Raw genomic sequence first — 27,936 nt, 5'->3', positions numbered from 1 at the left:
TAGATAAGGTCTAGAAAATATTGTATGTTGGCAAAAGTCAAAACAAGTAAGGAATTAAGATATCAAGATGGCCTATGTATAACAAAATGCAGCTGTCCCTCATTATTTCTGTAATGAAAGGTATAAATGCAAGGTCTGTTAAATACCTGCCTTGTTCCTGTCTGCAAACCACCCAGCAATATCTGGGGTGTGAGACAGTGAAAGAAATGTGCTGTTTTAAGCTTACTGATAATAGTTTTGCATGCAATAGCAAATTGATATGCTGAAATGTTATGTTTAAGCTATCCGCCAAGACGTTTTTCCTCCTTGGTGGGATTATATCTAGTTATAGCCATCCTTAGAGTGGATAAAGACCCTTTTATAGTATGGGGTCTTAGTTTTAATTTTTGATGTTTTATGTTGCTGCTTTGTTTAATGTTTACCCAATCTAGTGACATTGTGTATGCTACCCTGCGAAGGTGCTTTGTCTAAACACCGCATATATAATAAAATAGGGGGGGATGTAGGAATGTGTTGCTCCCTAATCACAAGCCTTGAAGAACGGCAAACTGTTCCCTTGGCAATGAGGCAGGAGTGACCTTGTTCTAGCACCTATGTTTGGAAAACGTATTGGCAACTTGACATCACCTTTGCAGCTGGTGTTCACGCACTCAAGAGATGGGTTCGTTATCTTATGTGCATGTATACTGCCTGGCTTTTCTATGCGCAAGATTTGTACCAATGAGAAGCGTTGTAAGCAGGGAAGTGTAAAGAATAAAAGCCCCAGGAAAAGTTCCTGGAGGTAGAGGGGCTTTTCGGCTACCACAGACCTGGCGTTCTGTTTCCTTTCCTGCGTCGTCACCACATACCCATATCTGGATGACTGCCTTCTCAGTCCTTCAAAGATGCCCTACGAGCCACACAAAGGACATTTTTGCGCAACTGGGTCTACAACTCAATACCCAGAAATTGGCCTTGACTCCAGTAAAGCATTTGGAGTTTATAGGCGTTGAACTTGATGCAGTTTAAGCAAGAGCATTCCTCCTGTTGCACAGATTCAACACTCTGTCCAGTCTCCTAGAGTCAGTTCAGGCCAGCCCACAAATGACAGCAAGAAATTGCCTTCATTTTCTCAGGCACATGGTGTCATGCATATTTTTGACATCTCATGCCCAATTACATATGAGGTATCTACAGACATGGCGCAGATATGCTTAGAGGGATAGCTCAGTGGGGGGGTGGGATCGCTCAGTGGTTTGAGCATTGGCCTTGTAAACCCAGGGTTGTGAATTCAATCCTTGAGGGTGGCATTTAGGGATCTGTCTGGGGATTGGTCTTGCTTTGAGCAGGGGGTTGGACTAGATGATCTCCTGAGGTCCCTTTGAACCCTGATATTCTATGACTCTATCCTGGGCTTCCCCTCCACAGCACCATCCCTGATCTGCACTGACCTTTTTGCTGCTGGCATCCCACTGGGGCCATGGGACATGACAGGGGAGGGGCCAGCACAACCTGCTCTGTCCCTGCGTGGTCCCAATTCTGTTCATTGTCAGGCAGCCAGGCCAGAAATTAAAGCCAGGAAAACAAGAATAATGTAACATGGATCCCAGTGACATCTCTATTGGGTCTGTGAAATGACGGGGTTAATGTCACACCCAGCAGCAGCATCTCAGCACACAAGGGGGATACACAGAGAGAAACACAAAGGAAAGTGAATGTCTGTGAGGATCTCATGACTCCCATAGTGTGTGTGGGCTGCTAAATCACCCGTGTCACTAGGTGTGTGCAATGAAGCTCTTTTAACACTGCAAAGCCAACCTGCTTCCAGCCTCCCCTGTCTGACCTCAGCACAACACTCGCCCAGCTCAGGCTCACCAGCTCCCTCCCCACAGACGGCACCGAGGGCGGGAGCTGCTGGGTACAGAGCAGAGCAAGGAGGCGTTAGGGGTTCTGGTTGTACAGGAAGGTGCCCAGGTGAAGGACGTGGAGTTGTGGAGGAGCCGTGTGGTCAGGTGAACACGTGTCGAGAATGGGAAACAAGCTGCCTGGTCTCCTTCCTGTGAGCGGGTCCCATTTACCCAGCCTGGGGCCATCACTCACACAGCCCTGGGGCTGGGCTCTCACGCCCCTTCCCCTGGCCCAGCCACCAAATCCCCTTCCCCAGCTCACTCCACCTCTCATTGCACTGGGACCAACTCCCCCACACGGCTGAGTCTGTAGCGCAGAGCATCCCATACAGCAGGTCCCCGGCGCTCTCACTCCTGCCTCCGTGCTGGCCCCTGGGGCTGTTTCACTCCCCTCCTTGGGCAGAGACTCCCCCAGCACAGGAAATGCCGGGAGGTTCCCATCTCGGAGTCAGATAACACAGTTAATGGCCCTGAGAGGACCTGGAAATCCCGCAAACCCACTCCCCCTATTGCGCAGACACAGCCCTGCCAGGTAACGCTGAGTGGGGCCCTATCAGCACAGATAAAGGTCTCTCTTGTGCTGGTCACTGTGTGTAAGAGGGATGTAAATTCCTTTATCAGGCCCTGGTCAGCATCCCAGTCACGGCCCCTCAGTGACACCACAGACAGATCTCTATTGCAGTGACTGGCTACAAGAGCTTCCTGAACCAACGCTTCTTCCCCAATGTCGCTGATATCCAGGTCTCAGCGCGGCTCCCAGAGGCTGCTCAAGGAGTGTTGTAGGGATCCTGGGGTAATATTGCAGCAACAGTGAGACACTCAAACCCAGGAGGAAATGGGCAAAATTCGGCCCCATCCCAACTTTTGAATGGGGGATGGCTCATCCTGGGAAGTAGACACCAGAGGACATGCAGGTAAACAGATCAATAACAGTTCCCTGCAAAGCAGTGTGGGATAGCTATTGGAGGACTGCCAAAGTGGTGTGCAGCAGGATTGTGTGCACTCAAACAATAGACGGATGGAACTTTATTCGCAGCATGGGGATCCACTTTGCAAGAGGACTCCAGAGTTCACCATGAATGCAGAATTAGTGTGCTGGGAAGGATTGTGGTATGTGTGCACATACGTTTTTAAATCAAATTAACTCAACTTAATCCAGTTTAAACCGCCTGTGTAGACAAGTAGGGTGGCCACTGACACATCCCCAGACTACTGGATATTACAGAACTTCTGGAACAGGATGTGCCCGCCCTCGTTGGCTTGACCCTGCCCCTGCCATCGTGACTTTACACGTACCACGCGTGCAAAGTCACACTGTACAGAGGACACCGTGGGGACTGTTTTGTTAATTGATGTGAGAAAAAGAAAGGAAGGGTCATATCTTGATTACCAATTATATGTAGATAGAAAGTTAAAAATCAAATGACTTACTCCTGACAGAACTTCAAAGACAAATATATAATCTTGGGTGAGTTCACTTAAATATATTGCTTAATTAATTCTAGCATTTTTTCACCTATTAATTTTCAAAGATGTAGTGCAGGGGGTGGGTGTATGTGCCCTGCCTTCCAGAGAGAACCAGTCAAGACAATAAACAGAGGGGGAGAGAGAGCAGCTGCACATGTGTGTAGTTGTGATGTTTACGACACATGTACATTATAACCGAATAACCTCCTCTGACAATGTCATGGTTTATTTTGTTAAGATAAATATTTTGGATTTCTTGAAATTCCACAGTTGAAATACAAATGACGTTATTTAGAGAAGTTAAACTTCAATATACACTTGAGGGAAGAATCAAAAAATAGATGTAAATAATTCCAATTCTAAAAATACGTTTAGATGCTTGTTTTTGAAATACTGTTGAAATGTAAATTAAAATGTTCTTGTATTTACACCTTGTTACAATAATATTTTCTAAATTAGAATAATCTTTTTTCTTTCATATTTTACGTTGAGCTTTCACAGGGGTAGAAAATTCTGACAAGGGTAAATGACCCCATCCACCCCCATCTGCTACCCCTGGGGCAGGGGACGGGGAAGGTGAGGGCTGGGGGTTCCCAGGTGTCTGTTTTTCGACTGGAAGCTCCAGTTGAAAAGGGAAACTGGCAGCATCCGGTCAGCACAAAAAGTCCAGTTGCTGCAGTAACTGGCGCCCACCACTGAGGGCAGGAAGATCAGCAGGGCTGGGAGGGGACAGTCTGTGCCGCGGGGTCACTGTCAGGGACAGAGATTCCCTCCGGCCTGAGCTGGAACCGGGCAGATTATCAGGGGAGCCGCGTTTGTACCCCCAGCGTTGCGAGAGGGATTGAAATAAGGGTGGAGCGTCCCGGAGAAGGTGTCAGTGAAAGTGAAGAGACGGGACCTGTCAGTCACATTGTAAAACGAGACCTCGCCCGCCTCATAGTCCAGGAAAATCCCCACCCGGCTGGGCCTGACGCTCACGGGGAGGGGGGTCGGGGAAGAGGTGAGGGCCTTGTATTCCCCATCCCTCAGCCACACGACCCAGTATCCATCCTCAGGTGTGAATGTGACATTCCCCTTCCTGCTCACAGATTCCCTACAAACCCCCAGAGTCCATCTTGTCTTGTCTCCCACCTCCACCTCCCAGTAACGCCTCCCGCCCGCGAACCCCTCAGCGCCCAGGACACAGACACAATAATCAAATCTCTCAGGGTTGTTGGGCAGATCCTGGCGTTTGTCTCCGTGTCTCACACGTTTCCGATCCTCAGACAGGACGAGGTAGGGATTTGCCGTGTCTGGATCCAGAGTCACGTCCACTGGGGAGAGAGTCACAGAGTCAGGGCCGGGGGCAGGGGCTGGTCACTGGGATCAAAGGGAAATTAACCTGCATCCCCATTAATCGCTGGGGGGGGGGGTTGTTGCCTGAGGGGAGTCAGGGCCCGTCTGCCTGTGAGGAGACAATGAGGGGAAAGGGCAGGAGGAGCGGGGGGGGGGGGTGAGAAGCTGTCACTGGAGGCGGGGGAGGGGACAAGTAGATGCTGGGAGAGGAAAGGGGAGGGGGAGGTGACAGGAGCAGAGGGGGTGGAGGGAGGGACATGGGGGAGGGGCGGGCACAAGGGCAATGGGGGGACAAGGGAAGGGACGGGCACCATCAGGACAGAGGGGGGTGAATGGAGGGGCAGGTTCCTGGGGGCTGCAGGGACTGAGGGGACGGGTGGGCATGAGAGCAGAAGAAGAGGACGGACCCCAGGGGGCACAGGGAAGCAAGGGAAGGGGCAGGCACCAGGGGGTCAGAGTGGGGCTAGAGGAAGGGTGGGCACAGGGGGGTGAGGGAAGGGGTGGGTGCCAGGGGTCAGAGAGGGTGGGGAGAGGGGCAGGTGCCAAGATGGCTGAGGGGTGTAAGAAGGGCAAAAGCCAGGACAACAGAGGAGGGTGACGGGTGGGGTGGCCATCAGAGGGTGGTGTGGGGGTGATGGCAGTGGTAGGCACCAGGGAAGCACATGGGGGTGTGGGGAGGGGTGGAAGACATGGCAGGAGAGGAGGGAAAGGGGAGAGGTGCACATAGCGGGGGTGTAAAGTGATGTGTGGGGTCCAGGATGCAGAGGATGTTTGGGGGAGAGGGGAAGGTGCCAGTAGGGCAGGGGGAGAAGGGATGGGTGAGTTCCAGTGGGGCAGAGATGGGTGGAGGGCAGGGGCACGTGCCAAGGAGGCAAAGTGGGAGTAGGGGGGCAGGGGCCCAGGGGAGCAGAAGGGGAGTGAAAAGAAAGGGAGGGATGTTGGTGAGGAGTCAGAATAGATGCAGGGTCCCTCACAGGGGTGAGGGAAGGATAAGGGAGGGGCAAGAGCCAAAGAGGGGTGAGGGAGAGGCAGGCCCCTGGGAATCTCTGTTGCTTTCGGGCCATGTGTGGTTGGTTTCTGGCTCAAAGCAGGTCGGTGCTGTGTCCACACACACTGGGGGTGCAGCCCTACCCCAGGGGGAGCAGCTGGGACTCTCCATGCTGGCGGGCCCCATGTGCACCACCTTCCAGCCAGGCAAACCCCACAGTCAGCCCCTCCCCTCGCCGGGCCCAGCCCCACCCACCCCCATGGGAGCAGTGGTCTGGGTTGGGCTCACTTGGGGGGCATTACAGTGGAAGATTCTGGGGGAGTATAAATGCGCATTAATAGGCTGTTGCTAATGAGGCCAGGGCAGTGGGGAGGGGAGGGGGCATTTCCCCACTTCCTGCCCCCTCCATGTGGGAGAAGCTGCACCAGGGGCCAGTCCCAGTTCACACCCGCACAGCGCGTCTGCACTAGGGGTTTGCACCGGTGTAAGGAAACACTGGCAGACACAGCCTGAGACACTGCTGTGCCAGGGGCCGTAACCCCTCCCATCACTGGGGTTATGGATCAATAATTACAGGGTCACTGGAGCAGGGGAGCTGGACTCTGGGCTCCCAGCTGGGGGCCCGACCCACTGGGCTGCAGAGTCATTCTCACTCCCACGCTCTGGCCCAGTGCCCATGGCAGTGTTTAGACACAGGGGGATGTCACTCGGATCCCAGCGCTTTCAGCCCTCCTGGCATCACATGGGGGGATTGAACCTGGGGCTCCCAGCTGAGGGCCCAGCCGCTGGGCTAAAGGCTAGAGGGGAAGCAGCGGCACCTTTTTCTCTTAATTGAAACTCGACAGCAAACTCGACATGGATTCGCGAATAGTTTCTGTTGACCCGAAATATAATTTTGCAGCAAATAAACTATTTGTCCAAAACATTTCACCCAGCTCCACTGCAAACCTGTCTGAGCAACTTAGGAGCCCGAATCCCAGTGACTTGCAATGAGTGACTGTCAACATCCCCAGAAACGCACAGTTACAGGCAGGCCAGGTTCAGGACACTCCAGAGCTGCTGTTTAATTTGCCCTTTGCAGACAAATGCCCCCTGGGCCCGTGATCTCACCCCCACAAATCAGGCTGAAAATTGAGACTTGGTTCCAGCCCAAACTCTCTGCCCAGAGCCATTTGTGCCATGGATGCTATGAGTGGCCTCCTGCAGCTGCACCTGGGTGTCTCCCAGAGCAGATAATGGTCCCAGAGACCGTCTCAGAGCCCGGGGCTTAGGTGTCTCCATCTAACGACTGTGCCAGCCACTCCCCCACTCTCATTAACCAGCCCTGGGTCAGACACGCTGGCAACTTTCACACCCAGACTCTGGAGACCCTCTGAGTTCATCTACAATAGGGTGACCAGATTTCCCAATTTTATAGGGACAGTCCCGATATTTGGGTCTTTTTCTTGTATAGGCTCCTATTACCTCCCACCCCCGTCCCGATTTTTCACACTTGCTGTCTGGTCACCCTATTCTACACAGCCTGCAGAAGTGAGTCTCGGAACGGGGTGGACAGATTCAGGCTTGCGAGGCTCCCTCTTTGGAATTAAAAATAGCCGTGTAGATGTTCAGGCTCAGGCTGGAGCTCAGGCTCTGAAGCCCAGGATGGAGCCAGGTCTGCCCCTCACAGTGCAAGTGAGGACATTGTCTGTGTCCACGTCCCCTTCACCCCCTTCCTGGGATGGGGAACAGCAGCCCCAGGGCCTCTCCCTTCACCCCCAGGGCAAGGGAGTGAGAGCCCTCGGCCTCCTGAGCATTGGGGCCTCCCAGCACAGGTTCCTGGGTGAGCGTGAAAGTGTCTCCACCCAGAAAGCTCTGTGCACCCGGCAAATACACAGATGTGCCTGTGGATCAGGATCCGGGATGGTCCTCTCCCCAGGAGTGATGGAACCTCTCTAAAAGTAGAGGGGTAACCGGTGCCCAAATCATGGCCCCACACTCTCATGCCGGCCCTTTTTACCAAGCTCCTGCCCCTGCACCACCCCTTCTCCCTGAACCCCCGCTCTCACACCGCCCCTTCTCCCTGACTCAAGCCCCCGCTATCACACCGCCCCTTCTCCCCGACCCAAGCACTCGCCCTCACACCGCCCCTTCTTTCCGAGCCCCAACCCTCACACCACCTCTTTTCCCCAACACCCTGACCCCCTGGTCGCTCCTCTCAGTCCCTGCCTCCCCCCCCAATCGCTCACCCTTACAGCTGGTAAAAAGTGGGAGGGAATAGCCCTCCCATTGGTAAAAGTGATAGGGCTATGGCCCCCTGACCCCCATCTTCCAGTGCCCCTTACTCAGCCCCCAACCCCAGGAGGAGAGGGGCCCTTGGGGCAGTGTCAGTGAGTTCAGTGCTGGGGGTACGAGTGGGGTTTACACCCCGGCTGCTGGAGCTCTGTGTATCGAGGGTATGAGGACGTCACAGCGGCCGTGTGAGCCCCCCACTGTCCTGCCAACATGGCTCAGCCCTGACAACTGCTGGAGCCTCTCCCTGAGGAGGAATCGTCCCTGCGGCCCATTCAGGCCTTGGCCTCCCTGCAGAGGTGGCCGGTGAGGCTGCTGTTAATGTGAGTTATGACATGAGCTCCTGTCTGCTGGGAACAGAACTCTGAGCCTGGGCTGAGATCAGTGACTGCGGAGTGAAAGGCCCCAGCTGCCCTCAGTGCCCCCCTGAACCAGCTAGTCCATTCTGATCCCTGAGCCATTCAGTGCATTCCCCTTCCCCCCCACAGTGCGATAACAGCGATGCTCACACTTGGTGACACCCCCAGCGGGCCGGGCGAGGGCCTGTGCAAGGAGAAATGGGCGCAATCTGCAGCAAGGGAGACTGAGGCTGGAGATGAGGAAACACTTTCCAACTCTCAGGACCATGAAGCTCTGGACCTGGCTCCAGGGGAGGTTGTGGGATCCCCGTCACTGGCGGTTTGTAAGAACTGGACAAACCCCTGCCAGAGAGGGTCTAGGCCCTGCCCCAGCACAGGGCACTGGAGTAGGTGACCTCTTGAGGTCCCTTCCAGCCCTGCATTGCCATGAGTCTAGGTTACAGGTGTTCTGGGGCTGGGCCCAGGGGGCTCCAAGCGTGGTGTGTGGCACACGGCAGAGTTAACATGTTAGTGACCCTGGCAGTTCAGCGTCCCTGCCAGGGGCCTGGGCTGGCACGTGTCTGGCTGCCTGTACCCGCCTGAGCTGGGTGTTACTGTGCTGTGTCGACAGGACCAAGGGCTGCCACCTGTCCAGGTTTCCCAGAATCATCCCTTTGTTCAGGTCACTGTCCTGGGAAATCGTGAGTCTGCCAGGACATTATTAGCCCCAAGTGAGATGGGGAGCTCGGGACCAGTAGGGCCCATTTACATCACGCAAATACTGGATGTGGAGGTCACTACTGGGGGGAAGTAGATCTGGCACAGTGTCCTCCTTGGCGAGGTTGGTGCCTGGCACAGCCCCAGGAACAGGAGTCCGGGGGCGGGAGGTTGGGGGGGAGAGGGAGGATAGGTGGTGTATGTGGAGCAGACAGATGTCCTGGTTTTTTTGCACCTCAGAGGTGGCGACCCTAACAGGACCCCCAGTGGTGTTTGTGTAACTGCCCTGGGTGCCCCCCTCCCTCCCAGCTCTGTGTGGTAGGATATCCCAGAGTGCATGGACCCCTGGGCCAGTGGGGCTGCAATGTGTGTGCATGGCTCCTGGGATCTCTGATCCCTGCTGGAGCTGCCCAGACTCTCCCAGCATGCACCAGGGCACACACATGGTCAGGCTGCATGCTGGGTACAAACACACACACACAAACACACAGCTCAGCCACAGAAAAGCTGCCGCGTGGGCACAGTTAGTTGTAACTGGGTCAGAAGAGTGTCACAAGCTGGTTATAAAAACCTGTCTGCCCTTGCAGTGGGGTCAGGGCCTCCCTCCCCCCAAATCCAGGGGACACTGAACAGCTCCTGTCTGGTCCTGTTGTGCTAGAAGAAAATTGTGGCTAAAGCTCGGTCTGAGCATGGTGATGCTGCTGGGAGGAGAGAGCTGAGCAGTTCCGTTTAATTATATACAGCTGAGAATGTCCATCTTGCAGAGCCCAGGCACCGCCCTGGAAAGGTGACACCAGGGGGCAGCATTTCATCACTAATCAGCCCTTTCCCAAAGGGGCCATGTCCCTGCTCTGTAATAAACCTGGGGTGTCGCCTGATCCTTTCCACCAACCCCAGGGACACTGCTGTTTCCAGCCTATTGCTTTTGATGTGAAAGTGCTGGTGCACTGGGGAAGTGAGGAGAGAGCTCCCGGGGCAAGTGGGATGTTGACATGAGTCAAGTGTCAGTGTCAGGTACAGTACCTGCATATAGCTGGGCTCTTCTCAACCCTGAAAGCAAACACAGAGAGAGATGAGAACTCCCCTGAGCACAGACACGCTGAGCAGGACACAGTGTATAACATGGATTATATTAAGGGTGTGTATGTAGGGCCAGGAAAGGGAACTTACCAAGCCCCAATTCAGTGAAGAGTTTCCCTAGAAAACAATAAATGAATAGATCTGAAACCATGCTTATAAAAAAGGATGAGAGTCAAAAACCTAATAGGAGTTTAACTCTTTAGACAAAAGGTGCACCGAGGCATTCACAACAGTTGCAGACACTTGCACAGCCCATAACAAGCAGTCTGAAGGAGTGTTAAGAAGGAAACAGCCGAGCTGCTAGCAAAAATATGCATCTAATTAAAATCAGCTAAAGACCCAGAGGAAAAGAGAGTAGGAAATATTGCACTTATATTTTTAAAAAAGTGCAAGAGTCATAAGGAGAATTACAGTCCAGTTAACTTTAATTCAGATCCCGGTAAATTGGTTGAAATTATAATTAAAAATAGAATCCAAAAGCATGTAGCTGAACACATAGGCAACGATTCCATGGGTGCTCCAGGGCTGAGCACCCATGGGAAAAAAATGGTGGGTGCTGAGCACCCATCAGCAGCCAACCCCCTCCCCTCGAGTGCCTCCCAACCGTTGGCAGCCCCACTGATCAGCACCTCCCCCTCCCTCCCACCTGCCGCAGATCAGCTGTTCTGTGGCGTGCAGGAGGCACTGAGGTGGGAGGGGGGGAGTGAGGGCCGGGCGCACTCAGGGGAGGGGGTGGAATGGGATGGGAAGAAGCGGGGCATGGACAGGGAGGGGCGGGGCGGGGCCTTGGGGGAAGGAGTGGAGTGGGGGGTGGGGCAGAACCAGGGGATCGAGCACCACCACCCCTCCGCACACATTAAAAAGTCGGTGCCTCTACTGGTCACTATCTCCAACAGGATAGAGCAGAAATTGAGGGTGGAGGATTCAGAAAAGGGAGAAGGTGGTAATTATAGCATGGAAAGACTTCAGTGTGGGGAGAGATGTTATTAAGACTGTTTAGAGAGGAGACAGCAGAGGACATGGCAGAGGTGCACATACTGATGAATAGCACGGAGATGATAAATCGATTATTGGATGGTCCTTTTCACCCTCTCTCAACATATTTTTCCTATTTTTTTAAGTTGCTGCCTTTCAACTTCGCTGAAATACTTTCCCAAGAAATACACAGTGAGTCTTCACCATCAGGTACCACTCAGACCAAGAGCTGAGTATCAGTATACATATCTAGGGAGAGTGAGGACAGTCACAGTATGTTAGCTAGAACTGCCACATCATTTGGGATGTAAAACCTCCTGATTCAGGGCATAAGCTGATCCTGAACTGCCTAGAGCTAGGAAGAAACGTGCTCTCTGGGCAGCGTATTCCATGATTGTCTTATTGGGATTTCTGGAACCTTTCTCTGAAACAACCGGTGCTGTGGGAGACAGGATCCCACAGTAGCGTCTTCCCTGGTCTGATCTGCTATGGCAAATCTGGCAAAGATTCTGATTACTGAATGTACTGGTCAAGAGTTATTACACAAAATCACATCACAGTACCTAGGTAATTATCCCAAATGTCAACTCTAAGTTAATGCATTTGAGAAAATCTGCCATGAAATGTTATAAAAATAAATCACAACTTAAATATCTGAAAGTTTAGAAATTCACAATTATACGTCTAACCCCAGTCCCAACCTTTGTGCAACCAATTTTTCCCTGGCCATCACCTTCCTGATGAGGAATGTCCCTGATGGGGAAGCTAGAAATATTATTACAACTTAACATTTCCCCATCCCTAAATATATAGTGAAGACAAAATAATACATTCATCTGCTCCCTTCTGTCAATGACTAGGAAGCAAATCCCCAGGTCATTTCAGTGGCTGGGGCACTGGTAGACATAGCTAGTGTGCGTAGAATGGAAGGGGTTACGGTGGAGCTCTACTTTGCATGCAGTATAAAGCAGAGTGTGTTCTGTTTGATAAGAGCTCTCAATAGCTGGGTAGGAAGTGTAAGTTATATTCCCTTCTCGCTAACATTAGCGAAGAAACATTACCTTTTTCTTCACGATGTTCTTCTGCAAATAAATCATAAAGAAGAGGATTTGATTTAACATATTGCACATTTACAGGAGTATTTTCTACTATTATCTATACATCCACAGGCTTACAGATGTTCCCATTGACCGCATTATCATCAGGCCCTTGTGTAATGTGATTAGGCAGTCACTTGCTCAGCTATATTATTTCCATTTTTTTAAAATTGCCACATAGTTGTGCTCCATAATTGGGGCTTCTGGTTTTGGGGTTTAACCAATAAACACTAATAAAAAGAAAATCCCTAATAAAAAGAAATACTTCCAAAGAGAACCAGCCGTAACAATACAGCAATGTCTGCCTGAGTCTGCAGAAAGCCTGAAACCATTGATCTAAGAGATCTGAACTGCCCCCTTCATCTCAGGTTGTAGACTCTAAAGCCTTATAGTGACAGCATTCATAGCTATTTCATGGCTGATAATTTGATCAGAACCACTCTGGAGTGTGCTTCTCCCTCACTGTTTGATGTAGTGACAGAAATTGGGGTACAGTGCACTGACGCAGTTACTTGCCATGAAGGCTGCTGGGTTTAGAATAATGAAATCAAGGCCTTTCCCTCCCAAATTTAATGTCACCTCTGCCTGTGGCCAAAGGGGGCAGATGTATCCCCTCCTCAGTCTGAAATACCACCCAGAATAGGTCTTCACTGCAGTTAGCCCAGATGATCAGCACCTCGGTCTGAGCCCCTGGGTTAACCTAACCTGGGTGTGAGCAACCCCACTACAAAGCCCTACCCCCGTTACTGTGTCTGCACTGGTGCTGCACACCCCATGTGAGTCCCTAGGACTGCTGGAAACATATCCCATGGTTCTTGGTGCTGAGTCGGCTGAGCTAAGCTGAGTCTTTCCCAGTGAATTATGGAAGAAATTGTCTGTGCTTCTGGCACACCCGGGGGAATCATGGGATGGCACTGGAGGACTGTCAGCACTGAGTGATTTAGCCTGTGTCCTCACTGCAGAATGGGGAGGTTACCAGCCCAAGTGAAAGTGTTACCCAGGCTCTAACCCTCAGCCCCAGATGGGCCAGCTCCCCTGGACTGAAAGCCCCACTAAACTCAGAGGGTTGTGTGTGGATGGGAGTGGGGCAGTTGGAGGTATCACTTAAGTAAGACCCTGGCTAACTGCAATAAAGACATAAAATCACCTCCCATATCTGCCCAGCTGCCCAAACCTCCAGCTCTCCTGCCCCAAACACCGGGGATGCAGTGATATAGTTATAATACAAAACCCTCTATTTTTCATGGACAGCAGCAGTGAAAGAATGCAGCCCGTGGGCACTGAGGGTCCCCTTCCTGACATGGCCACTGACCTGTCAAAAGACAGGGGATCCACAGTGATCCCAATGCACAGGCCATATAGGGGCCTCAGCAGCTCTTAAGCACTGCACAGCCCAGCCAGATCCCATAGCCACCCGTTCTGTGAGATCACAGAGAGGGGCTCAGGGGCAGAGCAGAGTGGGAGGCCTGGTCAGTGGGTCTGTGAGCTGAGCGGATTGACTGGACCCAACCTCACATCCAGAGCCGTGTTAGGCTGGGATCTGAATGAAAGCGACACAAGGAACCAGAGCGTGAGCTCTCAGCGCAGCCCCAACTCTGCCCGATGAGCATGGCCACCAGCAAAGGCCATTGGACATGATCACATCACAGTGAGCAATGGCACAGTGTACTGGGCAATCAGTGCAACACGATGTTCTGTGCCCTGAACACACTGCCTCAGGGCCCTGCCTTCCTTACACCAATTTTAACCAAGGTGCTTTTCAACTGATTCAGTTAAACTCATGAAAGTTTGTGTGTAGACACAGCACAAGGGAGTTGAATGGGGAATCCCCAATGAGATTTCGGAGTCCCCCCTGCTTAGAGAGGGAGCCAATTACGCACCGGTCTCAAAGGTTTTAGGTTGCTCATTCCTCAATGAAAGTCAAAAATTTTCACAACCCCCTTTTATTTTACTATAAAAGTCAGAGTAAAAGATATATCAATAACTAAGATAAGCCTGGATAATCCATCACAACCACTACAATGACTGTATGTGACCTCCTAAACTCGGAAGGTTTTAGCAGCCTCAAAGTTATTCTGGACATTTTATTGTCTTTGCTTTACAACTGTTATAATTTCTTCAACAACCCATAACTCTCCCCGCCCCAACCCACCCCCACACACAATAGCCTTCCGTGATCCCATTCCAGATGGTCGTGACCTGCCAGTTGATAAATTCTGGGTTAATTAGCACAGCAGGATGCCTGAGGGAATCACATTTCTGTGAAGATCTTGAGATGTCAGTCATAACCTCCCTTTGGTGTAATTGCAAATGACCCATCTACAGAGAATCTTGGTACATGTTCATGTTCCTCATTGTTCGCAAATAGTTACATAAAATCTTTAACACGCCCCATTGGCCCAGACACTGACCTTTCTGTCTCTCCAGGTCAGATCGCAGCGTCTCTAGGGGGAGAAAATGGAGAGAGGTGAAATTTCAACATCATGTTTATGGGCACATCACTACTGTTAACGTAGCACAGTCACACTAGGGTGCAAGAGGCAGACAGACAACAAATGGACACTCAGATCTTCCCAGGTGGCTTTGCACTCAGCATCCCCACTGCCTGGGACCAAGTCATGGTAGCCACCCCACTGCCTGCATCCCAGTCACACTCCTCTCAGATCTGGCTGTTGGGGCGGGGGGGCTGAGAGAAGGTCTCTTTGTCTTAGGCCAGGTGTACACACACAGTTTCACTGGTTTAATTTAGAAGTGTGTACAATAGCAGGATACCTCTCCCCAGCATGGAGGTGCTGCCATGCCTCAGTTTCCCCTCTCAGACAGTAGTTCCCCAGGGGTCTAAGGTCTGCAGCTGCTGGAGGGGTAACTTGTGGTCAAGTAATTTTGGGTTCAGTTCTCTGCACAAAGCTCTGTCAGGGCCCTTCCCCTTTCCAGGATCAACAAAAAGTTCAATGAGTAAAATAGCTGAACAATCTGCTACCCTCACCCCCACTGGGTCACAGCCCTTCTCTGGGCTCAATAATCCTTCCAGACTTCAGACAGCTCATCCCTGGCCTCTCCCATTCTCCAACTCTGCAGTCCCTTACCCAGGGCTCAGTCAGTCCTCCTCCCCTCACTGTTGGGGTTTATGTCCATCTCCTCCAGGTGGTGCTATGGGAGGCCGTGGGTTCCCCTTCTACTCTGGGTTCCAGCCCAGTGACCCTAAATATGCAGAGACTGTTCACTCTGCTCAGGACCTTGAGTTGCTTTTCCCTGGGCTGCTTCCTACATGGCCTGTCCCTTTCTGGGCTTCTCTGCAGCCTCTCCCAGGCTGCTGCTTCCCCGCCCTCCTAGGCCCTTTTCTGGCTAAGCCCCTGTCTGGCTATGTTGCCACACCTCCTCCCAGGCTGCTGTTGAGAGACCCAGCCCGCTGTGGAGAGACCCAACCCAAGTCCTTCCCTACCCCTGGTCACCAGCCTATATTCCAGCCTGGTCCCACGGCCTGCCAGGGGTATTCGCTGGAGGCTCCTCCATGGAGCCATGGGCATGGGCAATATGTCTGTCACGGTTCACAGAGTCTCCTGATACTTGTCCAGTCTGCAGTGAGGTCTTGTGATCTGTCTGCCCAATGGAGGGGGTGAGCCTGTAGTTTTGGAAGGGCCTCGGCCCACCCTGTTCCAGAGGTCATTGGATCCTAGTCAAACATCCCTCCTCACTCACAGGGATTTAGGTGTCTATGTCTGGAGGTTTGACAGTAACTTTGTGGATCCTGGTCTTAGTGGCCAAGAGGGAGCAATCAAGGGTGATCCTGGTACCAGAGTGGTTGTGTTAAACTTTGAAGATGTTGGCACCCCCAATTTTATTCTGGACATTTTATTTTCTTTGCTTTACAACTGCAATTAAATTTTGAACACCTCACAAACCACCTCCACCCATCCACACCCCACCCACCCAACAGCTTTTTGTGACCCCTGTTCAGAGAGCAGTGATCCACCAGTTGATAACCACTGGGTTCATTAGTACAGCAGGGTGCCTGTAGGACTCATGTTTCTGTGAAGATCTTGCGATGTCAGTCAACCCCCCTTTGGTGTAATACCAAATGACCCATCTACAGAGAATCTTGGTACATGTTCATCTTCCTCATTGTTCGCAAATAGTTACATAACATCTTTAACACGCCCCATTGGCCCAGACACTGACCTTTCTCTCTCTCCACGTCAGATCGCAGAGTCTCTGGGAGAGAAAACTGCTTCTTGTGAGAACCAGTTAGGTGCTCGCCTAACTCCATGTGCCAGAGGAGGAGCTGCCACCTCCCATATGACTTCTAGCTCAGTGGTTAGGGCCCTCACTTGGGACATGGGAGACCCAGGTTCAATTTCCCCTCTGCCTGCAGGAGACAAAGGATTTGACAGGGGGTCTCCCCCTCTCAGGAGTGTGCTGTAACCACTGAGCCCTGGGATATTCCGATGTGGGGCTCCCTCAGTCTCTCCTGAAGAAGCTGTTCCATTGTATATAAACAATTAAAACGTCCTTGGAGCTGGGGACTAGCTCCTGGGTCTCCCACATCTCAGGTGGGGGCCCTCACCATCAGGCTCTGGAGTGTCCCAGTGATTATAGTTGTACCTAGTGGAACAATCTCATCAGGCGAGATGGAGGTGGGAGCTCACAGCTCAGTGGTTAGGGCACCAGTCTGAGAAGTGGGAGACCCTCTATCCAAAATCTGTCACCATCAGGCAGAGGGGGGAATTCAGTTACAGTGAGCTCTCTAACCACTGGGCTGAAAGATATAAGGGAGATGGCACCACCAGGTCCTCCTCTGGCCAGATTTTGTATGTGTCCTGATTTGGTAGGAGAGGCTGGATCAGGCCTCGTAGGCAAGACAGGTGTCCAAACACCTATCTCCAGCTGCTTTGTGGATCACTCTGGGGCTTAAGTGGGAGATAGATGTCCGGGTGCCTAGAGAGAGGCAGAAGTGCACATGCCCAGAGGCAGAAACACAGGTGCCTAGGGAACTCTTACTGCAGAAGACTTAAGCATCAAGTGAGTTTAAGCACCTACAAGGTCAGGGGGCAGCCGAGCAAGGGTTTTGTGGATTGCAGCAGTGCCTAATACCGGGACTTGGGTGCCTACATGAGGAGTTTAGGTAGCTACGTCCATCTGTGGATCTGGGCCTTAGCGACTAGGTGGGAGCACTCAAGGGAGCTGCTCCTTGGTAGCAGGGCAGTTCTGCCTGAGCTGAGGTTTCTGTGTAACTGCCTGCGGGCAGTTTTGGCCACATCTGTTCCAGGTAAAGAGGACCTGTGTACATTCTGACAATAAATTACACTAGGAGACACCCTCAGTCCATGTCACTGAATTCTCTACCAATAGGGAAATGACCTGCTGCCAGGCCCCCAAACCTGCTGCCATTCAGCGAAAGTTCCATGTGCCATTCATTTAACGTCACATTTGTGTTTCCAACTGAGACAATATGGATCCCCGCTGACTAGTGAACAACAATGCCAGGACTGGATTGTTTAGTGAGAGCTATAGGGGTGAATGCACTTGATACTTTCTTCCATTTGAATGATTTGTTCTCCCTCAGCCTCTCTCCATCTCTCAGTATCCAAATCTCTCTTCAGAACATTGATTCCCAGTCCCTGAGTCAACCCCTCTCTTTAAAACAAAAAAGAAGGAAAAAACAAACAAACAAAAACAGAAAATCTCCCTTATTCTCTTCACATTCTGTCCATTTCTAACTTTACCTTTTGCTCTGTGCTGCCTCCAGAAGCAGTAACTGGCCAGGGCAATGAGAAGAGCCAGGATCACCCCCAGCGCCACCAGCCAGGGACTCACCCTTGGGAAGAACAGCTCTGCAAGAGAAAGCGCCATTGTGACAATGTGGAAACTGTCTGTAATATTTATATGATTCTCTACTTATCACCTGGGTATTGCTACCCAGTGGGTGCAGAAGGGTTAAAATGCTGCCACTGAAGCAAAGCAGGAGACGTTTGTCTGGGGTGATCTGAATGGGTCGTTCAGGACTGGCTGGGACCAGCCCATATCAATGGAAGCCCTGACAGACACAGGAGACACCTGAAGGACTAAACATTTGACACTTATAAATGGGAGGGTCCCAGCAGGGTGAACTTGAACTCAGCATGGCTCTGCAGCAGGCCAAGGATGGGCAGAGGTGACAGGAGGCAGTGATAGGAACTGGGCTCACAGAGACACAGGATCTCACCTGGGAGTAAGACAAAGGATCAGAGACAAAGAAAGGACACCAAGATGGTCCCTACAGCTGCGTTTCTCATAGGATGTCAGCAACCAGGGCGTGGGTGGTCTGACCTATTGGTTGGAGCAAGAGTTCAGCATACCAGTTAGAGCTAGATCCAGATGAGGTGGGCCTGGGATCAAAGCCAGGAGTCAAAAGCCAAAGACTAAGCCCCAGGGTTAATCAGAGTCACAGTCAGAAGGCGCAGTGGAGGGTCAGAGCCAGGAAGTAACTGGGGGCTGGAGCACGAGTGGTTACAGATGGCACAAAATGCATTGCATAGCCACTGGGCTGCTGACTGCTGCTGCAAAGCTTAAGCATCAGCAACCACTTGGTTGACTCCTGCGACCCATCAGGAAGCACGGTCAATCAGACAGCTTGTATGAGGGCCATCTGCGCTCATTAGATTGCCAGGACACTGGCTGTGCTGGAGACTGGCCCCTGACCAGGGAGCCCTGGGGCCGGAATGGGCTGTGTTTTAACCTTGGCCTCTCTATGCTAACCTGAGGGCTTCCTGAGGCTGTATTCCAGCTGACTATTAAAACACGCTCTGTTTGGAAAAGGCTGCCTGGGGGTGTCACTGCAGAGTCTCACTTGCTGAAGTACCTTGGCCCATGAAGGGAGTAAAAGTCTCTGAAAGGGCGTCTACCTCACAGGGGCTTGCTGGACAGAGCTCCCAGTAAGAAGCGGGAGTGCTGGAGCCCAGAGGCTCAGTGAATGCTGTGTGGCTTATTCTTGTGGCAAAATCTGACCCCTTGGGGGTCTGGCACTTTCAAGAGCCCCTCCCTGTTTAAAGGCCAGGGCACAGCACAAATCCTGTAAATCCATGACAGTGGGTGGCGGCTGGTGGGATACTGAATGCACCTGCAGTATTTTGCAATGGGTTACTTAATGCAGATCCTGTAAATCTGTGACAGTCAGTTTGCAAACCCTGACAGACTAAATGCAGTTGTATTGTGAGCAAAGATGACTCTGCATGTCTGACTGGAATAGTCATTGGGGGCTACCTATGGATTTCATGGTGAGCTATGGCGCTCCATGCTTTGCTTCTAAACCAGTGGAAGTCCAAGTCTTAACCTGCTTATGGAATATGGCGAAGGTCCCATCCGCACTGCAGATCTGACCTGTGTCATAGTGCAGCTGGGGACACCCTTACCTGTCTGTAGCTGCAGTGTAATTGGGCCTTACATGGGCAGAAAACACCTAGTCACATTTTTGAAAGGGTAACATGGAGGAAAACACAGGAACTAGTGAAACCAGCATGGTCTCTAAATCCTTGGGCTTCGTCTGAGGAGGAGAGGCAGATCCCCCTTCCTACAACAAACCAGTGACATACCTATGGGGAATGAACAGGGAGCCCAGCTTATTAAATATTAATCCCTCTGTGATGCTGGCAGACCAGATGCCAGCTCACGCCAAGGCCCCGGGCCTCACTGAACACTTACAAATGCATAGCTGAAAACCAGTTTTGCTTATCTAGGTGTTAACATCATCAAAATAAATAATAGAGGTTATGTTGATAGGGATGTGTTTAGCCCTGACAGACTTTTGGGAAAAAGGCAGATTAGAAAATCTCTGCTACCTTTTGAAATTATAGACTGTGATTCACCTGTACATATATTTTTACCTGCTTTAACTTCTCAATAATTCTCATTCCTTTTTCCTAGCTGATGAACTTTAATAGGTTTACTATAGAACTGGCTGCCAGCACAGTCTTTAGAGTGAGATCTGGGATTCAAATCGATCTGGATGAGAGACTGGTCTCCTGGGACTGGGTGTAACTTGAATATTTTGACAGGTTTCAGAGTAGCAGCCATGTTAGTCTGTATCCGCAAAAAGAAGAACAGGAGTACTTGTGGCACCTTAGAGACTAACAAATTTATTAGAGCATAAGCTTTCGTGGACTACAGCCCACTTCTTCGGATGCATATAGAATGGAACATATATTGAGGAGATATATATACACACATTTACCAACTCTGAGAGGCCTCTCAGAGTTGGTAAGACAACTCCCACCTGTTTATGCTCTCTGTATGTGTGTATATATATCTCCTCAATATATGTTCCATTCTATATGCATCCGAAGAAGTGGGCTGTAGTCCACGAAAGCTTATGCTCTAATAAATTTGTTAGTCTCTAAGGTGCCACAAGTACTCCTGTTCTTTTTTCTTGAATATTTTGTGATTTTTGATGTAAGTGACCATTTATCTCATAGTCCAGTTGCCTTGGTGGCTAGATTGTCAGAGGGATTTTGGAGCTTAACCCTCCTTTGAAAATCCCAGCCTTTGTTAACTGTAAATTAGGTAGGAACGTAATACTCAGGTGAAAATGCCTTTGCACCCAGGAATGTCACAGTTAATGTTTTCCAGTCTAATCAGGTGCTCAGACACCACGAGCCCGTAACTCTGTGAATACAAATATTGTCACCTGCCAACCCTGGGCACAAACTAGAAGCACAGGCCTGCTCTACACTAGAAAGTCAGGTTGACCCAGCTATGTCGCTCTGGACTGTGAAAAATCCATGCCCCTAAGCAATGTAGTTAAGCCAAGCAACCCCCCTGGTGCTGGCAGCGCTAGGTTGATGGAGGAATTGTTCTCTCAGCCCAGCTACTGCCTCTTCAGGAGGTGTAACTGCAACAACAGGAGACCCCTTCCCATTGCTGTAATGAGCGTCTACACTGACGTGCTACAGCAGGGCAGATGCACCTGTGCTGCTGCAGCATTTCAAGTGTAGAGAAACCCTGAGTTTTGGCTGAACATTTGGCCTTTGACATCTTTCTTGGTAACCTCTTCTCAGTGCTCCTCAATGTTAAACAAAACCTGACTTGGATTCCTGTTCCCCTTATCTCACTCCCTGAAGTATCATTAAATTTAACAGCAAATAAATATCTGCCCTGTAGCCTCAGTGCCCTGAGACCTTGATAAATCTCAGCAGCTAAGCAATTCTGCACTGGGCCAATGCTTGGATCAGAGACCTCCATGAAATGGGAATCTCTGCAACAGACTGCACTGAGAGTCCCAAACTGTAGGCTCTATTTAATTGATCTCTAGGAAAACTTGCTTCCCAAACTTTGCTTTTATCTCTCCTCCTCCTCCTCCCACCTTCCCTGCACTCTTATACATTCATCGGTTTAGATCCATTTTCCCTTTGTCAATTCAAAATCTAACTAAACCCCCAAGAGAAATGTATATGTACAATATCTTATTGCAAGATTTTAACTGCAACACAATTTGAGTGAGGAAAATCAAAGTAACAACCCCCTAGGGTCCTTATTTCGGCGTTGTGAGCTTGGGCACCAGGAGGGGGTTCTTCATTTTGTGATTATTAAACTATGGGCAACACCAGAGCCTATTCAGCAAATAACAGAATGCAGCAATCTGAGATTCTGAGATGAATAGTGTTGTAAACATGTGAAGTGTTGTTGTTATTTTATTACAGTAATGGCTAACTAGTAATTTAATTAACAAAAACAAAAACTTTCTTTAGTGACCATTAAGATGTTGCCACACCCACCACAACCCTAAAAGCCTAGAAATCAGAAGCAAAGGAAAATACATTCCTTCATTCCTAGCAGCCTTCACATCCTCGACATGGCTGTCAATAACACACTCCGACTCCAGCTCTCCATAAGGCTGTCCCTTCCACCTCCCACTGAGACCAAACAGCTTTTTAAAGGATGGTTTTTCATTGCGTGAATTAAATCAACTAGTTTTTTTTAAAAGAAATTCTGTTATATGCACCCGTAAACTTCTCACAGCAGGGGCAGAAAAGTTGGAACCCAAACTCTATAGAGCTTCAGAACCAACTGCTACTGGAGCTATGGCTAGCTTCCTACTAAGCTAGTTACTAGAGACAGGCCTGACCCACACTTTCCCCTGAGTTACACAGCTATTCACTAGACTGCAGTAGAAAACTGAAGTTCAGGAATGCTGGAGTGTGTTTCTGGATCTGGGAGGGCACTGTGGTGAGCTGGTCATCAATAGAATAACCAAACCACACACATAGGGACAGATCTTCTGCAAAGCAGGAGGAATCAAACCATTGTTTTGCTCACAGCTCCAAGCCCCTTTCAGCCAGCACTCTGCCCAAAACTCTCTCATTAGGCTTTTCTCAGCCCCACGCTCCGTCCTTGTTATGCTCCTTCCCTGTGTCCACCTCTGAGCTGTGTAATCGCTGCTTCTCTCTCACACACACCCCTCTACCAAAATAATACCCAGCAAAATGCCTCCACCCACATGTGCCTGAGACATGCCTTTGTTTTGGACAGTGGTATATGCTTGTATCTGGAGTGAAGGCTGCTAGTTTTTCAGCTCTCCGGTTTGACAAAAGAGCTTACTGGCTTCTTGCCACTGTCTTAAATTAAAGGCAGGGGTTATGCCCAACTAGGGAGGCCGCTCATTTGGTATTAAACCGGTTGGTGCTCTGTTTGAGACCTTTGTCCCCTGTCCAGCAATGGGACAAAACCAGACATGATTTTGTTTGGTATCAGATGGGGCATGCTGCTCTGCCTCTTCTGGCTTTCAAAAATGGCACCTTCCACCCTGGTGCAGCATGACCTCTCACACACTGTGCATACAAGGTCACACTTGTTGGGGGCAGGGTAGCGCACTCTCAAAGATAGCGTCCCCTCATTCTACATGACCTCACACGCATCATCTCACCAGCAGGGTTAGGATCATGCCAATGGGGGGGCGGGGTCAGACCCTTCCCAGAAGAACCAGAATGTCCGGTATTCCAGGAACATGTGAATGCCCACCTTATGTCCAACCCATAACAATATGACTGGTTTTGGTCGTTTTTTTTTTACCACTTTTACTACATTTCTCAAAAATAAAGGTTTAACAGTCCTGTCAAAATAAAACTCTGCCACAACTTTAAAAATGCTGCCACTCCACCAAAATATGGCACTAAGGCCTGATCCTTCACTCCGTACTCAGGTAAAGATTTAATTTAAGCCAGTGGGACTCTGTCCTGAATTCTGCCTTCTTGATGCTGCTGTTAGATTAGTGTAGTCTTCTGGATATAATGCAAGAAAGAAACCCAGGTAAGAGTAATAGAGGGAGTCTTGTGTTACCCAGAGAAAAGCTATAAACAGGGGTCAGTAATAAGTGCATAATAATATACATTCTCTACTAATATCTGCAATGTCTCATCAGACCCCGGTGCAGTGTGGGCGGGCACTGACCTGCTATGAAAACTGTTGATATTGTCTCTTGATTGAGGAGCGGGTTCCTGACAGAACAGGACAAATTCTGGTTGGAATCTTCTGTTATAACAATAGAAATCTGAGTTTGAAATAGGCCATTGGCCTCCTTGGATATTTTTTCAGAGGCAGATGATAACAGCTGCCCATGGTGATCTCTCCATTGAGCCTCAGGTTCTGGGTGCCACCCGACCGATCGACACACAACCCGGATCCCTCCATCCTGGTGACCATCAACAGAGATGTGGGGGTCCGAGCCCATAGCTAGAGGAGAATGGAATGAATCTGTGTTAATTCCACACCTTCAGCAAAGCAGACAGGAGCCTAAACCTTCAGGAGAAGTAGCAAATTAACTCTCTTTCTATGTCCCCAGCACCCACCATCAGAGCTACATGGAAAATGCTGTGCAGGTGTGTGTCACTGAGCGCTGGGCAGCCTGTTCCCTTCACTGTGGCCTGCAATAGTTTGCTCAGCTAAATATCAGAATCTCACTAGTGCACACACCCTTGAAAGCTGAATGCTTAGCTCAGTAGGAACAGTGCATGTTAGAGGACAGGGCCTGACCTAAAACCCACTGAAGTCTCTGGAAAAAGCCTTGGGTGATCTATGGTCTGAAGTGCCCGGCAGAGCAGTAGCTACGCATTTTACTGCCTTGGGGAGAGCAAGCATATTTGCGCTCCCTACCATTTTTTTATACAAAGGCAACACGTGGGGAGGAGCGGGGGGAGGGGACATACGGCCACGTTCCCCCCCCCAGATTTTTTGGTTGCTTCCCCCGCAACCCAGACAGGCTGGGTGGCCCGCTGAGGTAAGTCAGGGGATGAAGGTGGCACTCCCTCACCGACCCTCACCACGCAGGGCTGGCCTCACCATGGGGCTTTATGTGTCACCTCTGTTTCTTCCCCATTTTTCTGCCCTATTTTTCTGCCCCCATGGCTTTGTGCCCAGGGCAGCTGTCCCGCTTGCTCCACCCTGGTTACAGCCCTGGCACCTGGACTCCTGAAATTGCATGTTCAATCCCATCACGGTAGACTCAGTCCTTCAGTAGAAGATAAATAAAGTACAGCCAGTTTACTTTGTTCGTATCTCCGGAGTGAGACACAAAAACGGAAGCCCTGTCCGCTGTGTATAAACACAGAAGCTGCTGTGACATTTTTCATAACCATGGGCAAAATCCCACCCTCCATTACAATGCACTGCACTGTGTGCCCATTGGGGGATGCATTTCAGCATGTGTGCATGTGGCTTATAAAGTGCTTTAAAAGCCTTCAGAATGAAGAGTGCAAGAAATGGAAAACATTATTACAGAGATGCTGGCTGTGCCTTTGTAGGTGAGATTCCAACCTGAGGTCCATTATAAGACTCATTTTAGTCTGACATCCCTCAAATTTTAATCAGAACGAGTTATTGATATGAAAATATTATTACAGTATTTATTATTATTGTTACATTTTCAAGAGAACTTTTACCTCTAGAGATTCAAAAATCTCAAAATTAATTAAGTTCTCAAATGTCAGGCATCCAGTTGTGCCTCCTTTTGCAAATTTGGAAAAAGCCTCTCATGTTTGTTGGGGTATTTGGCCCTCAGATTATTACACTGTTCACACACATGGCTGTGTCACTCGCTCAGGCACAGTACAGCTTATGAAGAAAAGAGTTTCAAAACAAGCTATTTGTAATCTTCGTTGTCAGAAGTTTTGCAGCTGGACAGGGAACAGACGATGGGGGCTTTAGCACAACAGAGAGTAAGAAAAGCAGTTTGTGACTCTAGGGAAAGTACATTAGCTAAATGTTTCTCTTCCATCAGCAGTGAAATAGTCATCAATGATGACATTTTAAATACCCCAATGAGATGATTGGGACAGTTCACATCTCTTCACCAATTATTTCAGGATGTTGCTGGATTCAGGAAGACAAAAGTGCCTCAGTTACACTTGTTTCATGTTTGAAAAGTTTCCGAACTACAAGAGCTTTCCATATAATTGCATGGGAATTCCATGGAGTTGAAACTATTGTAACTGTCTTTGATTATTGTTTCAACCAATTTATGCAGTTCTGAAGTAAGGGTCCCTGTAAATCCAAGGGTCACCTCTAGCATCATATTTACTGATAGTTAAAAGACTGGTTGCCTTCCCCTCCCCCAGTAGAGCAGCGATTTTAACAGTAGTTTGCATGATTTTGTTTGCAGCTCAGCCACTGGACTCTTAAATTCAGATCTGAAATTTTTGTCACCTCACTGTTTTCCCTTTTTTCCAGATCATTTATGAATATGTTGAACAGTACTGGTCCCAGTACAGACCCCTGGGAGACACCACTATTTACCTCGTTCCATTCTGAAAACTGACCATTTATTTCTACCCTTTGCATCCTAACTTTTAACCAGTTACCAATCCATGAGAGGACCTTCCCTCTTATCCCATGACAGCTTACTTTGCTTAAGAGCCTTTGGTGGGGGGCCTAGTCAAAGACTTTCTGAAAGTCTAAGTACGTTGTATCCACCAAAACACCCGTGCCCACATGCTTGTTGACCCCCTCAAAGAATTCTAGTTGACTGGTAAGGCATGATTTCCTTTTACAAAAACCATGTTGATTCTTCCCCAACAAATCGTGTTCATCTATGTGTCTGATCATTCTGTTTCAACCAATTTGTCTGGTACTGAAGTTAGGCTTACCGGCCTGAAATTGCTGGAATCGCCTGTAGAGCATTTTTTTTAAAACTGATGTCACATTAGCTATCTTTGAGTTGTCTGACACAAAAGCTGATTTAAATGATAGGTTACAGACAACAGTTAGCCATTCTGCAATTTCATATTTGAGTTCCTCCAGAACTCTGGGGTGAATACCATCTGGTCCTGGTGACTTATTACGGTTAATTTATCAGTTTGTTCCAAAATCCCTCTAATGACATGTCAATCTGGGACAGTTCCTCAGATCTGTCACCTAAAAAGAATGGCTCATGGGTGGGAATCTCCCTCACATCCTCTGAAGTGAAGACTGATACAAAGAATTCATTTAGTGTCTCTGTAATGGCCTTATCTTCCTTGAGTGCTCCTTGAGAGATCAAGGAGTATCTCACAATAAGCAATTAGTCTATTTATTACACTACTGGCAAATCAAAACAGGAAGACAAAGTAACTGACCTGATACCATCAGTTCCAATATGGCTTCTTCATAAAAGATACTGGATTGAAAAAGACATGTGTACTGTCCATGATCAAAGGGCCGGACATGGTCTATTCTCAGGGAAACACTCCCATTAGTGATGTCATCTTTCAGCAGCTCTGTCCTCCCATGATATTCAAGTATCTGATCTTCATACTGATCCTGTCCCTCCTGATACAGGTGAACGAATGGATGATACTGAAATCGGAACCATCTCACCTCCATGTCCTCAGCGCTCATCCTGGGGGAGAGGTGGCAGGGCAGGACGGCCACCCCACCTACAGAGACGGTGATTGGATGGTCAGGTCCAGTCACTGTGAACTGTGCTGTGAAATGTACCGGTAGAAAATGGTGATTAAATCAGAGAGAAACTGAATGGATGTTAATTTAGTTGTAACAGAGTGGCAGGGCACAAGAGTGGGCAGGATGGAAACAGAAAGAGTGTGGATACAATGCAGCACTGGTGCTTACACTAGAGCAACCTCCTGTTCAGTTAGCAGTACTTCAATTCTCTAACACAGACAGGAGGTATGAGACTAGCACCACAAAGGGGAAGAGGCAAGGCCTGAGGCAAAATGCACTAAGGAAATACCACTGGGGCTGTGCCCCTCCAGATGACTCAAAGCAGGGCTGGGAGTTTAATGTCACAATTTAGCTCATCGTTGTCAGTAAAGCATTTTAGTCTTTGTCTATATGTTAGTTTATGGCAAAATGCTTCACTGTGCTACATGCTACCTGTGAGTCGGTTACCACAGTGATTGCATCATAGAATGCCAGAGAGAGAGAAACTGTATAGATTAATTACATACAACAAGTAGGTTAAGGTGGCCAAGTCAAGCACTCCAGAACTAGGAAATGCCAGAATGAAGGTTTCCCACAGTATTTAATTACTTGAACACGTGGTATTTTTTCCATGGGAACCCTGCCTCATTCAGTGCACAGGATGGATCGTTCTCACTGAATGAGCAGCTATTCAATGCTTCTTTTTATCCTAATCATTCAGTGTGGGGATCCAGGCCATATTTACTGCCACCCTCCAAATCCTGCACTAGATATAGAATTATATTGTCTACTCAAGGGTTTTTCTGTGGTGCTCCTCCCTATCTGAGTGTGTCAATTTCCACTAAGGAATTGATCTTCACAACATTCTTTTGAGGTAGGGAGGTATCATTATCTCCATATTA

At 49.4% G+C, this 27,936-nt stretch overlaps 1 protein-coding gene across 1 annotated transcript; it reads right to left on the bottom strand.

Annotated features, from left to right (window-relative positions):
• Window positions 1-3,624: 3,624 nt before the first annotated feature.
• LOC128847372 (butyrophilin subfamily 1 member A1-like) lies at window positions 3,625-27,079 on the bottom strand. Its single transcript, XM_054046761.1, has 5 exons — window positions 26,731-27,079; window positions 23,573-23,854; window positions 17,878-17,985; window positions 14,566-14,598; window positions 3,625-4,705 (listed from the first exon to the last, which is right to left on the bottom strand). Exons 1-5 carry the CDS (start codon window positions 26,990-26,992, stop codon window positions 4,107-4,109), a joined length of 1,284 nt encoding a protein of 427 aa, XP_053902736.1. The 5' UTR covers window positions 26,993-27,079; the 3' UTR covers window positions 3,625-4,106.
• Between the last annotated feature and the right edge of the window lie 857 nt (window positions 27,080-27,936).

Source organism: Malaclemys terrapin, chromosome 13 (genome assembly GCF_027887155.1).
Source record: "Malaclemys terrapin pileata isolate rMalTer1 chromosome 13, rMalTer1.hap1, whole genome shotgun sequence".
Classification (NCBI taxonomy): Eukaryota; Metazoa; Chordata; order Testudines; family Emydidae; genus Malaclemys; species Malaclemys terrapin.
This window is presented reverse-complemented; position numbering and strand designations above follow the sequence as displayed.

Excerpts from the sequence above, each read along its gene's own strand:
- LOC128847372 (XM_054046761.1), bottom strand. The coding sequence starts at position 26,992 with ATGAGCGCTGAGGACATGGAGGTGAGATGGTTCCGATTTCAGTATCAT. Across the intron at positions 17,986-23,572 it reads ATCAACAGTTTTCATAGCAG|AGCTGTTCTTCCCAAGGGTG; the intron begins GTCAGTGCCCGC and ends TTTCTCTTGCAG. Across the intron at positions 4,706-14,565 it reads TGACCTGGAGAGACAGAAAG|CCCCTGCCCCCGGCCCTGAC; the intron begins GTCAGTGTCTGG and ends CCCAGTGACCAG.